General features: G+C 37.0%; 1 protein-coding gene across 2 annotated transcripts in view; it reads right to left on the reverse strand.

Annotated features, from left to right (window-relative positions):
• Positions 1 to 1,447: 1,447 nt before the first annotated feature.
• Positions 1,448 to 13,795, reverse strand: part of WDHD1 (WD repeat and HMG-box DNA binding protein 1) — a 59,037-nt gene continuing 46,689 nt past the window's right edge. For both annotated transcript variants that reach the window (XM_032405157.1, XM_032405156.1), the window contains 9 exons: positions 13,621 to 13,752; positions 10,205 to 10,422; positions 9,990 to 10,108; positions 9,337 to 9,393; positions 7,332 to 7,375; positions 6,757 to 6,927; positions 6,048 to 6,178; positions 3,950 to 4,088; positions 1,448 to 1,710 (listed from right to left, as the gene is read on the reverse strand). In XM_032405157.1, the coding sequence (XP_032261048.1) occupies positions 1,510 to 1,710; positions 3,950 to 4,088; positions 6,048 to 6,178; positions 6,757 to 6,927; positions 7,332 to 7,375; positions 9,337 to 9,393; positions 9,990 to 10,108; positions 10,205 to 10,422; positions 13,621 to 13,752 (1,212 nt within the window). In that variant the 3' untranslated portion in view covers positions 1,448 to 1,509. The remainder of the gene's footprint in view (positions 1,711 to 3,949; positions 4,089 to 6,047; positions 6,179 to 6,756; positions 6,928 to 7,331; positions 7,376 to 9,336; positions 9,394 to 9,989; positions 10,109 to 10,204; positions 10,423 to 13,620; positions 13,753 to 13,795) is intronic.

Genomic DNA, 13,795 nt, shown 5'->3' on the forward strand with positions numbered 1-13,795 from the left:
CTTGAAATAAAAATTCATACAGTATTCAGAATGAAATCAAATGATGAAGCAACATTAAATAGCCAATAGTATAACTAATAATAGCTGACATTTATATAAAACATTACTGTGTACTAGGAACTAGGTGCTTTTATCTCATTTAATTCTCATAACCCTAAAGTAGGCACTATTATTATACCCATTTTACAATGAGTGGTCAAAGGTTAGAAACTTGTCCAAGGTTTACTCAGCTGGTAGGTACTACAGTGAGTCTTTAAGACCCAGGTTGTTTGGCTTTGAAATCTGTGCTCCTAACCACTGAGCTATAATGTCTCTTTATACCAGCTACTAATTAAAAAATTAGAAATGTATTCCTTCCTAACCTTAGTCATAATGATAAGGAATATCTTTGGCTTCTACACATCTGAATTTTCAACATATTATGTTCCTTCCAACATATAAAACCATCCTCAAGTCTGAGCCATCTGATTTTATTTTACTACAACCTGCCTCCATTCCCACCCCTGTGTACTCTGCTCTCATTAAGTGGCTGCATTTGTATTAAATTCTGCTTAGAATAATAACCAAAAATGCATGAAATAATTAAATCTTGTTTGTTCAAAATTAAAGAGGAGTTAAAGACTTTCCCTAACTTTTAACTACTGTCTTATCAAGGCTTCAAAGACTTGCTCAGGAAAGTACTGCTGATGATGATAACCAGAGTATCTTACCAGGAAACACATTATGCCCTGGGCTGAAATACTATCAAAACAGTATCTTCAATCTTCTTTTCCATGTGTATGATGTGTAGCAGGATGGGGGCAATGGTGGAAATTATGGCAATAAATATAAACTGTATTTTCTAGAAACATTTTCATTTCATGGAAATACAATATTAAGACCACAGCAAGCTAAATGTGGAAATGTGAAAGTCATTTATTTTTTAAAAACCAGGCACTACAAAGACAACTGAAAGCCATATATGAAGAAATTTCTGAAACAAACAAAAGAAAAAAATCTCATCTACAAAATTATTTACATGTTTAGGGTCCATATTAAAAAACATGGTCCCTAGTCCAGTACAGACATAGAGAAGAGTCTATGGTAACAAATCTGGAAGACAACTTCTATAGTACTTCTCAGTACATGACATAAACCAAATGAGGAAACCCCTTGAAGGTACTTCAGTGCTCAGAGGTTTTAAGACCTTGGCTTTGATGATTTTGAAGGTAAGAAACAAAATCAAACTGGCTTCCACTGGGACATGCCAGTAGCTTCAAGTCAGTGACTAATCACAATGTTTCGGAATGTACCTCCATTTGGAGGCAGAGCAATCTGCAGAGATGATGGTTTTTACACATGCCCTGTTCCCTACACCAATATAATTACTACATTATGTCATAAAGACAAATAGTTGTCACTAAACTCTTTTAAAAATACATAATGAGTTTTCTAAAGATTTTTTTTTAAGTCCAGGTTCATCAATGATGAGTAAAAAATCCACTACCTACTTTCCTACTTTCTTTAACTCTATTCCTGCTTAAATGCAAAAGCTGACAGTTTCTGATTGGTAGAAAGATCTAAAGGTTTTTGCTTTTTAGGCAAATTCAGATTCTCCTTTGCTTTTTCTTTCTCATTTTCAGTTTCATGACTTTCATCAACCACATGTTTTCGCTTCTTTGCTTCAGCTCCATCACTTGTAGTTCCTCCTTTGGCCTTGGAAGCCCATGCCTTCGTCAAAATATGGGAGGAGAAAAGATTTTTAGGCAATAACAAAGAAATAGGAAGGAAATGATTTCCTTACTTTTCCAGGTAACAAACCCATCTATAAAAAGCAGTATTTAAAAAAAATGCAGCATAATTAGCACTCAAATTTTTAAGCTAATCATTAAGGACCCTCAGTTAACAAATCTCTTATTACTTAATTGCAGAGCATGTTAAAAAATTTACATTCTAGGGCACCTGGGTGGCTCAGTCGTTAAGCGTCTGCCTTTGGCTCAGGTCATGATCCCAGGGTCCTGGGATCGAGCCCCACATCGGGCTCCCTGCTCCGCGGGAAGCCTGCTTCTCCCTCTCCCACTCCCCCTGCTTGTGTTCCCTCTCTCACTGTGTCTCTCTCTGTCAAATAAATAAATAAAATCTTAAAAAAAAAAAATTTACATTCTACCTCTAATATTTCAACCTAAACTCTGCTTGTATTTAACCATATTAAGTGCAAAATACTATAACTGCAGGTACTTTCTTAAAAATGAAACTTTTTGAGATTATTCACATGCAGTTGTAGGAAATAATACAGAAGGATCTCGTGTACCAGTTTCCCAGTTTTCCCCAATGGTAGCATCTTGCAAAACTAATGTAATACCATAACCAGGGTACTGACATCAATACAATCCTCCTTTTTATTTCTACTCCTATGTGTGTGTATATGTTAATTCCAAAGTAGATTCTACATTCAAGATACAAAACAGTTCCATCACAAGGATCCCTCATGTTGCCCCCAAAACCTACACTTCTCACCCAGGCCCCAACTCCTGGTAATCGGTACTGTTTTTCATCCCTATCACTTTGTCATTTCAGGAATGACATTTCAGATATTCTTTCAGGACTGGCTTCTATTCACTAAGCAAAGAACCTTACAAAGCTCAGTCGTTTCCATCTGTCTCTTATTGACTGATTTTTTAAGTAGGCTCCACACCCAGCATGGGGCCCAATGTGGGGCTTGAACTCACAACCCTGAGATCAAGATCTGAGCAGAGATCAAGAGTCGGATGCTTAACCAACTGAGCCACCCAAGTGCCTCTCCATCTGTCTCTTAAATCTATTTTAATATGTAATAGTTCCTCCTTCTTCCACTTTGTTTCCTTTCCCATTTCTTTGCTGTAGAAAAGGAACCCTTTGGAGCTGCAGAATTTCTCACATTAACAGACTGGATTTAAGCAAATGTTTAAGGTTTACCTTAACAATACTGATTACATTTTTAAGTATTCAAAAACACAATCACAACTTTTACCAAGTCTCTTCCTCTTCTACTGCATAAGACCATTCATATGCCATTTTATTTATGTCTTTAGAATTTTTATCCTCTTATTCATTCTTATAAAAAATGAGAAGCACAAAGTTGGCAGTGAAATTCTAATGAGGATAGAGGTGGTTCAACCAGTTTCTAGCTTCCTCATTTTGTAATACCTTTACTCCTAAAACCCAGTTTATCAAGGTAAGTATCTATTTCACCAGGTGCCCATGCTGCATACTGTCATCCCTGGGGAAGTGAAATCTGAGGATTTAATTGACATTCCTTCTCCTTGCACCAGAAAGGTGCTCCTAGCCCTCCCTCACATGGCAGAAATTACATGAGGAGCAATAGGTACCAGCCACCTGTCCTAATTTCCAAATGAAAGGCTATAACAGAACACCACCTTTCCCCCCAAAAAGCAGTATTCTCATTCTGGGTTTTTCTGTTTGTTTGTTTTAAAGTAAGCTCTATACCCACAGTGGGGCCTAAACTCACAACCCTGAGATCAAGAGTCACATGCTCTACTGACTGAGCCTGCCAGGCAGCCCAGTATTCTCACTTTGTATTCAATGTGGAAGTACATAGCATTTTAAAAATTTCTGCTTACAAGAACCCTAAGGTCCAAACATGTGAATTAATTTCATTTTTACTTATTAATTTGCTTTTGATTTAGAAGTAATGTACTTTTTCTTGGGGTACCCTCCTAACTTACATTATATAGGAACTTATATACAGATATAAACAGTAAATCTGCCCAAAATTCAACCATCAGCACTAAATAATAATTATTACACATCCATACGGTCAAAGCTGACATTTCAGTTATTTAATTTCCTCTCCACCAAGAGTTTATACCAGAATATCTGCAACTTCCAAAAACAGAAAAAGGCATTTTCTGTAAGAACTTTTAAAACCTGGGATTTACTAAGATCTCAATCTCAGCAAAATCATCCTTACCTTCCTTTCTTCAGCTGACAATACTCTAAATCGAATCATTCCTTCTTTTATTATGTCTGCTTCATCTGAAAAGTCAGGATTGTCAGACAAAATACTACTTCTGTTTTCTTCCAGCCACATCTGGAACCCAGTCTTTGGCCTAAAATAGCAATTATGTGAAAATATTTTATACTTAAGATGCAGTTTAAAGTGCTTTATGATTTTTCAGGTTAGTAATTAACGATTAGTCTTTGCATCCCTATATAAAGTAAGAGAGACACAATTAATTATACTTGTTAATATTCATACTACACATTACTTAAAACTGCCGGGAGACCACGGGAAAAATGAACTGAAAAATCCCCTGTAAGGTCAATTCAAAGATTTTACTTACATTTGTATTTTCCAAGTGGAGCAACCATGAACTCTACACTTCCAGCTCTTTTTAGAATACTGACACGCCCAAGGTCTCCAATTCCACTCAGCCCCTCTGGGCCAATAAAGGTTTTCCAAGTATCCTTGGTGGGTTCTTTTTCCATTTCCCAAACCAGCTATTTGAAATTTTTATCTCTCTCAAGATCTTTACCCATCCCCTCATCCTTGCTCTCATAGCTCTCATACTGCATTGGCAGACAAATAGGATACAGGCAAACAGGAACTCTCATATTGCAGGAGGTACAGAAAATGATACAACATCAATGGAGAAAATTTTGGCAATATCTATTGGAATTACAAGTGCACATTAACTTGGACCATACAGGAATCCATCTTATAGCTATATGTATATGTGAGAAATGACATTCATATAAAGTTATTCATTGTGGTACTATTTGTATTAGCAAACCCCAGCAACCACCTTCTGTCCACCAGTAGAGAACTGAATAAATTATGCCATATCCATTCAGTGGATGTGAAAAGATTAAAGAAACTCTTCATGTAGTAATATGAAATGTTCTACAAAAGCTGCTAAGTGAAAAAAAGCAAGGTACAGAATAATGTGTAAGCTACCATTTCTGTAAAAATAAAAAAAAAGATAAATATAAGTGTTTGAACATGCACAAATAATTCTGGAGGGCTATGTAAGAAATTTGTTGTAGTGATTGTGAAGAGGGAACTGGGTGGACAGGAAAGATATTTACTCTTTATCACACATTTTTTTCTATCTTTTCACTGTTTCTCCCATGTAACTATATCTATTTTAAGATAAACAAAAAAAGAATTAGAAAATATGTACAATTTATTTTTTTTTAAAGATTTTATTTATTTATTTATTTGACAGAGAGAGAGCAGGGGGAGCAGCAGAGGGAAAGGGAGAAGCAGGCTCTCTGCTGAGCAGGGAGCCCGAGGCAGGGCTCAATCCCAGGACCCTGAGATCATGACCTGAGCCGAAGGTAGGCACTTAACTGACTGAGCCACCCAGGCGCCCCAAAATATGTACAATTTAAAACACATATAATTTAGGGCACCTGGGTGGCTCAGTTGGTTAAGCAACTGCCTTCGGCTCAGGTCATGATCCTGGAGTCCCTGGATCGAGTCCCGCATCGGGCTCCCTGCTCGGCAGGGAGTCTGCTTCTCCCTCTGACCCTCCCCCTTCTCATGTACTCGCTCTCTCTCATTCTCTCTCTCTCAAATAAATAAATAAAAAATCTTTAAAAAAAATAAAATAAAATAAAACACATATAATTTATCAGGGCATACCCTAGTAAGTAATATAAATAGACATTAATCAATATTTATGGCTTCCTTTCCTTAAAATTATGTGTTCAGAATGTCCACTACTAGTGTCAATGTATTGTTTGTAATAATGAACAAGAGAGTTGAATAATTCTGTACTGCTGTTTCTGTATGCCTTTTATTGGGATATTACATCTTAAGAATAATAAATTTGGGGACACCTGGGTGGCTCAGTCGTTAAGCGTCTGCCTTCGGCTCAGGTCATGATCCCAGGGTTCTGGGATTGAGCCCCGCACTGGGCTCCCTGCTCAGCGGGAAGCCTGGTTCTCCCTCTCCCTCTGCCCCTGCTTGTGTTCCCTCTCTCACTATCTCTCTCTCCCTGTCAAATAATAAATAAATAAAAAATCTTAAAAAAAAAGAATAATAAATTTGTCTGTGTACTGACCTTTGGTTTTCAGTGTTTTGAGGACACATAGCTGGTGTTTCAGATGATGAATTTTTAGGATGTTCTTCTTTCACATCCTCAGTCTTATCAGTTTGGGAAGTTCTTTTCTGGAAATAGGATGCTGCAGATGCCTGTAAAAACAAACATAATGAATACTCCAACAAAATGTAGTACAATTTTATATACTACAATCAACTTTTGAAAAATGTGGAAAAATGTATGTAGAATTCTTATACCAACACGTGAAGCCCTGGGGTTCTCAACTGAACATAAACATGACCAGAGACACAAACCCCCCAAAAACTACAAATTCCGTATTTTCTAAATGCTGAATTTTATTATATGACATGGAAAAGATAGAAGATCTACTGTACTAATGACAAATCTGGGATGAAACTAGAAGGCAAAATCAGAATACAGAACAAGATTGGGGCCAGGTACTACAGCATCATCATTAAACAAAGATATGCATCAGAATCATCTGGGAAATTTTTTTAAAAACCAGATAGGTGCCTGAGTCCCTGGGCCCTGAGTATAAATATATATATATTTCAAAAAGTGATTCTGAAGCAAAATCAGATGAGAACCACTACCCTCACTAGACAATCAATAATAAATAACTGGAGCCTCCTGTCTCATACCTGAAAGAGTGAACAAAACAAACAGATCATGTGCTGCTTATTGCTGATGTGGGTAGTTGAAATAGTACCTGCTTAGACTTTGGCTTTGGAACTAGAGGCTTTATAACTGGAGACTTTTCATTATTTGTAGCTCGATTAAGTGCAGTAGATTTCTTGGATGATTTGTTCATATTGTCTAAAATATTACTTGACCGTGCTGAATTCACTGAAGTGGCTGGCTCTTTGGAATTGGCTGATACCTAAAGAGCAAACTACTATTAGCATTTTTATGTTTAAAGAAGAAAAAAAAAATCCCAAGAGATTCATTTTTCCTTAAAATATCTATTAGGTCTATACTGTGGTCTCACATTTGGAATTGAATACACTTTGTACAATACAAATTAGACTGATACACATGTTAAATATACCACATCCCCATGGAAAAGAGGGAATATCTTTCAAAACCATTGGTATTTAGAAGATAAGTAGAACATATAACTCTTAGCCCAAGTGTGAACTAGTGCTGCTTTCATCCGTTTTCATAAAGATCTGCTTCAGTCTTTAATGCCTCCAAGTCTGGGGAGTGTCATCTGGTGGTTTGGAAATATTTCTCTGTATAAAAATGTATTGAAACACATTTTAAGTATCACCGGAAAGAGTTTACCTTGAAGGGGTTTACTCGTCCTTGGTTGCTAGAGATAACTGCACCTTTCATAAGAAAGAAACCGTCACTTAATAGTGGTAAAACACAGAAGACTTCTGACTTCTGTAATAACAGATGGAATATTTTAATCTGTATTATACAAAAACAAATGTACTTTGCAACTTTAAAATTATTAACAACTACATAATGACCCCCTACCTATTTCCAAGCCAAAATAAAAACTTTAAATGGGAACTATCCCAAATTTCACTATGAAATATACCAACCCAATATATATAGATCTATCCTTTTCTCCTATTACCATGGAAGAATGGTGCCTTGTTTTAGCTAAGGTTAATAATTTCTCTACTTGTGCTCTAGATCCCATCCCCTCCTGCTTTGTCAAGAAACTTGTCCTATCAATGGCTACACCATCTTTGGATGTATACCATCTTTTCCCTCTTTATTGGCTACTCAAGTTTCCCAACTTCAACAAACAAAAACAAACCCTCTCAACCCCACATCCCCTCCAGCCACCATTTTTAATTCCCTCCCCTATAAAGCCAAATTCAAGAGCTGTCTACACAGCTATTCCCAGTTCCTCACTGTTCATACATTCCAACATCCAAATAATATGGCTTCCAGCCCTACTACCCTATAAAATCTGCTCTTGCTAAGGACACAATAAACTCCATGTGGCCAAATCTGGTGGGTAGTTTTCAGTCATCATCTTATTTGACCCCCTCAACAGCATTCTACAGAGCTGAGTGTTCCTTTCTTCCTGATATTGTCTCCTCCCCTTGACTTCTGAGATTCCGCATTCCTATCTGCTTCCGCTCTTAATCTCATTCTCTTTTGATGATTCCTCCTCCACCTAATGTTTAAATGTTGGGGATTCTCTAGCCCTTAAGCTCACTTTTCTTCTCACTTTATATCTTCCTCCAATGCTCCCTCACCCATGCCCATGATTTAAATTGCTATGGTTATGCCAACAATTTTCACTTTATATGTTCCTCCCAGACTACTTTCCTGAGTTCCTAACCCAAATATCCAATAGTAGTTCATCATCCTCCTATCTAAACCTGAGTTTCCCTAGTGTTTTCTAACTCAGTAAATGGTACCACCATTCATTCAAATATTCAAGCCAGGAAACTGAATCATTCTTTACACTCTGAACTTCCATATTCTCTACATTTTCTTCAGAAACACGTCATTTTTTTCATTCTTTCTCCCATTAGTCACCACCACCCGAGTCCAACCAATATTCAATGTCACTTGGACTGCCTCAGTAGTCTCCTTATGTGCATTCCTCCTCTGCCAGTGTGCACGCTATGCCTCTGCTTGAAACCTACAACAGCCTCCCAGCGACCTCAGAATAAAGATCAAAATTCTTACTGTGGCCTACATAGATCTGCATGATTTAGCTCCCGCCAATCCCTCCAAAACCACTCAGCACCCTTTTCTCTGCCTCTGTGCTCTTCGCACCACTCTTATAGTCTTCACAAATGCTGTTCCTTAAGTCACACACCATTCCCTTGCTTCTGCTCTCACCCATCTTAGCCTAGCTGACTCTTATTCATCCTGCAGGTCTCTGCTTTAAACATTCCATGAGGCCTCCCTTGGGGTCCCAACCAATCCCTTACCCACTGACTAGATTACAGCACACTGTTATATGCTCTTATAATACTCTGTACGTGTGTTTACAGGTCATTTTTTTTAAAATCAAAGGAATATATATACATGGCTTAAAAAGTCAGTTGGTACTATATAAGATTTATGCAGGAATCAACCACGCATGTCTGCTTGACTTCTGTATCTGCCACCTAGTCAAATACCTAACACACAATAGGCATTTAATAAATATTTGTAAAATTAGCAGTTTCACAAACAATATTTCTGATAAAAACAAACCAAGGGCAGAGGGATGGAGGTGGGGGTGGGGGTAAGGGGTGTATTTGAATAGATATATCACTTTAAAGACTAACTTGCACAATTTTGATATTTCAAAATCACAAATATTTCTTACCTGACTTAACAGCTGGCACATCAGAGGGATTTGTACTTTTGGAAAATAGATTCTGTCCTATAAAATAATTAAGATAATACAATGTAAGTAAATGGGGAGATAAAGTTACTCTCTATAATCAACAATCAGCAAAGATATCTTGACAAAGCACAAGTATTCAATTTTCCTCAGCTAAGTAAAATGGGGAAAGCCACACAATATAACATTTCTCATCTTTATTTATTATTTATTTAAATATTTTATTTATTTGACAGAGAGAGACAGAGCGAGAGAAGGAACACAAGCAGGAGGAGTGGGAGAGGGAGAAGCAGGCTTCCTGTGGAGCAAGGAGCCCGATGCGGGGCTCGATCCCAGGACCCTGGGACCATGACCCGAGCCAAAGGCAGACGCCCAACGACTGAGCCACTCAGGCGCCCATTTCTCATCTTTAAATTGCCTTAAAAATGTATCTTATGGTATGCCTGGGTGGCTCAGTCAGTTAAGCATCTAACTCTTGATTTCAGCTCAGGTCATAAACTCGGGGTTGTGAGACTGAGACCCGTCTGGCTCCTTACTCAGTGGGCAGTCTGCTTCTCTCCCTCTGCCCCTCCCCCCCACTCACACACATGCTCTCTCTCAAATAAATAAATCTTAAAAAAAAAAAAGTATCTTGCCATGCTTATGTAATTCTGGTTTTTCTTCTTTATCATCAGCTTCTCTGGTGTCCTCTGCATCTTCTTCAACTTGGTTTCTGAGTCTTGGCTGGCTCCACTCTGTAGCAGTATTACTGTAACTAAAAGACAATATATTATTCAATAAAGAACTATGCAAAGACCAATTTAATATTCAGAATGGTAAAGAAAAATCTAAGCAGCTGATTATTTCTTACCCAGCATTCAGCTCTTTTCTGAAATCCTCCTCTTCCTCTTCTTCTACCTGGGTTGTTGCCAATTCAGCTGCCTTCTCTACAGCCAGTTCACTAAGTCTTTGGGCCAATATTAATCTCCGGGAACGAGAAGCGTATTTAATGGCTAAATTCACAGCATTTTGAGTCATTAAATCAGCTAGTTCCACACAACGGAATTCCCGATCCAGTTTACAAGAAAGCTAACCAAAAATGGAAAAAAAATAAAATCATGTCAAGAGAAACTTTTTATTTTTTTTTTAATTTTTTATATTTATCATTATGTTCAATTAGCCAGCATATAGTACATCATTAGTTTTTGATGTAGCGTTCAATGATTCATTAGTTGCATATAACACCCAAGAGAAACTTTTTAAAAATAAGAGAATGATACTAGTAGTAAAACTGAGAAAAGTTTTCTAGATAATGTATCTCACTGATTCTAAGTTGCATATTTTTATACATTTTAACATCTCTGAAAGTGGCAAGCATCTCACAACTGATGGTGGGTCAGAGTTTAATTTGCAGCATTTTTTTAGGCTTAAATAATGGTGCATTTTACAATCAATAATTGCTTAGATTCAATGAAATAAGTTTTATGATTTCAAGCTATTAATTGCAAGGGAAGTAAGATATTCCTTTAAGATTCAAATGTGGTTTTCTTAACCTTGTTTCACCGCCCACCCACCCTCACCCCACCCTCGCCAAATAGGGCAGCAAGTTCAAAGAAGGAATAGATTGTAAATGATTTGTTATTACTTTGCCCAGAATTGGTACACAAATGCTACTAAGTGAGTTTGGGTGTGGGGAAGTAGATTTATCCATTCGTTTTTAAGTGATTGTCTATGATCTCCAACTACCAGAAATAGTTGTATAACTTCCATATTAACAACTTCCTTTTTCTTGCTCTATTTTTTATATGTAATAATACAAAACAAAGGGCATTCATTTAACATCCTAGAAAATACTTGACTACTTTTCCTTTGGTATGAATTTTGACAACTCAAAGTACAATGTAAGGAAAATTAGTACTTCAAAGACTACTAAGGGTTTCCTAATTCACAGGGTAGAAGGATTATTTTGTTACTTAGACATCCCACATCTGATGCATCAGCACACAAGGCTTAAACAGTCACCTGCATGTCCTTTTCAAGTTTTCTACGATCACTAATCTATAAATAGTGCTTCTTAATCAGGGTAGCACTCTGCCTCAGAAGGCATTTGGAAATGAAAAGTAGTATGGTTCTCATAGTAAGTAGGCTGAACTTCCGGCATTTGCCAGGGCTACAAGAATGCTAAGGAAGACCTGACCAGTCCTCAAGCTACTGATAAGATAACCTGCTGAAAACCACTGTTCCAGAGGAAAAGCTCCTGTAATGCTACATGGTAAATAAACCAAACAGATTTTCTTACATGTGCTGTGGGAAGTAAAAAGGTTACTAGTTCCTAGACCATAAATGACATTTTATAAAAGGAACAAAACTTACTCTAGAATAAGCTAATTAAATTTCTTTAATACTAAACTCAAGGCAGTGTCACAAAATGGTGACAATAGTGAATACCACCTTTTGCAACAACATGATGGATCTAGAGAGTGAAATCAGTCAGAGAAAGACAAATACCATATGATTTCACTCATATGTATATAATTTAAGAAACAAAACAAACAAAGGAAAAAGAGACAAAAAACCCCAGACTCTTAACTATAGAGGAACTGATGGTTACCACAGAAGATGTCAGCAGGGAAATGGGTGAAATAGATGAAGGGGGTTAAAAGTACACATATCTCAAAGGCAAGGGAAACAAAAGCAAAAATGAACTTTTGGGACTTCATCAAGATAAAAAAGCTTCTGCACAGCAAAGGAAACAGTCAACAAAACTAAAAGCCTATGGAATGGGAGAAGATATTTGCAAATGACATAACAGATAAAGGGCTGGTATCCAAGATCTATAAAGAACTTCTCAAACTCAACACCCAAAAAACAAATAATCAACTCAAAAAATGGGCAGAAGACATGAACAGACCACTTCTCTAAAGAAGACATACGAATGGCTAACAGACACATGAAAAAATATTCAACACCATTAGCCATCAGGGAAATTCAAATCAAAATAACATTGAGATACCACCTTACACCAGTTAGAATGGCAAAAAAAAAATTTCTTTTTTGGGGGTTTTCTTTTTTTTAAATTTAAGTTCAATTAATTAACATATAGTGTATTATTAGTTTCAGAGGTAGAGTTCAGTGATTCATCAGTTGCGTTCAACACCCAGTGCTCATTTTATCACGTGCCCTTCTTTATGCCCACCACCCAGTTACCCCATCCTCCCCCACCTCCCCTCCAGCAAAAAAAAATTAACAAAGCAGGAAACAACAAATGTTGGAGAGGATGTGGAGAAAGGGGAACCCTCTTACACTGCTGGTGGGAATGCAAGTTGGTACAGCCACTTTGGAAAACAGTATGGAGTTTACACGAAAAGTTAAAAATAGAGCTACCCTACAACCCAGCAATTGCACTACGGGGTATTTACCCCAAAGATACAGATGTAGTGAAAAGAGGGGCACATAAACCCCAGTGTTCATAGCAGCAACCTCCACAATAGCCAAACTGTGGAAGGAGCCAAGATGCCGTCAACAGACGAATGGATAAAGAAGATGTGGTCCATATATACAATGGAATATCACTCAGCCATCAGAAAGGATGAATACCCACCATTTGCATCGACATGGATGGAACTGGAGGGGATTATGCTAAGTGAAATAAGTCAAGCAGAGAAAGACAATTATCATATGGCTTTACTCATATGTGGAACATAAGGAATAGCATGGAGGACATTAGGAAAAGGAAGGGAAAAATGAAGCGGGGGAATCAAAGTGTGAGACGAACCATGACAGACTAAAAACTCTGGGAAACAATCTGAGGGTTTTAGAGGGGAGGATGGTGGGGGGATGTGTTAGCCTGGTGATGGGTGTTAAGGAGGGCACGTATTGCAAGGAGCACTGGGTGTTATATGCAAACAATTAATCATGGAACACTATATCAAAACTAATGAAGTACTGTATGGTGACTAACATAATAAAAAAAAAAGTACACATATCTGCCTATGATCTTAGTTACAAGGTAATTTCTTAAATATTTTATTTTATTTTTTTTTAAATATTTTAACTGCAACATCAACTGGGAAACAGAACTGAGTAAGGTAGAGAATTGCTGAATAACTATATTGAATACCTGAAACTTATACAACACTGTAAATTATACTAGAATTAAAATCTTAGAAATTAAAAAAAAAAAAGATTTTGATGTTGTGGAACTTGGTGCTAATTCACATACTTTTAAGAAATCCAATCTATAGAAAAGTGTAACTTTAATTTTTCCAGCATATTTATTTTACTCACCGCAAGCATTTTCATTAAAAGCTCCTGTTGTTCTTTTATTGCTTGATTTTTAGTGCTTTCTTCATATTCATAACCATTTTTAGCTAAATAATCAAGGTGATTGTGAAACATGATGGAACGCCAAAATTGTTCCTACAAAAGTGGAAAAAACTGCTTAAACTACCAGCAAGTGTTA

Source organism: Phoca vitulina, unplaced genomic scaffold (genome assembly GCF_004348235.1).
Source record: "Phoca vitulina isolate PV1807 unplaced genomic scaffold, GSC_HSeal_1.0 scaffold7, whole genome shotgun sequence".
In the NCBI taxonomy this organism is placed as follows: Eukaryota; Metazoa; Chordata; class Mammalia; order Carnivora; family Phocidae; genus Phoca; species Phoca vitulina.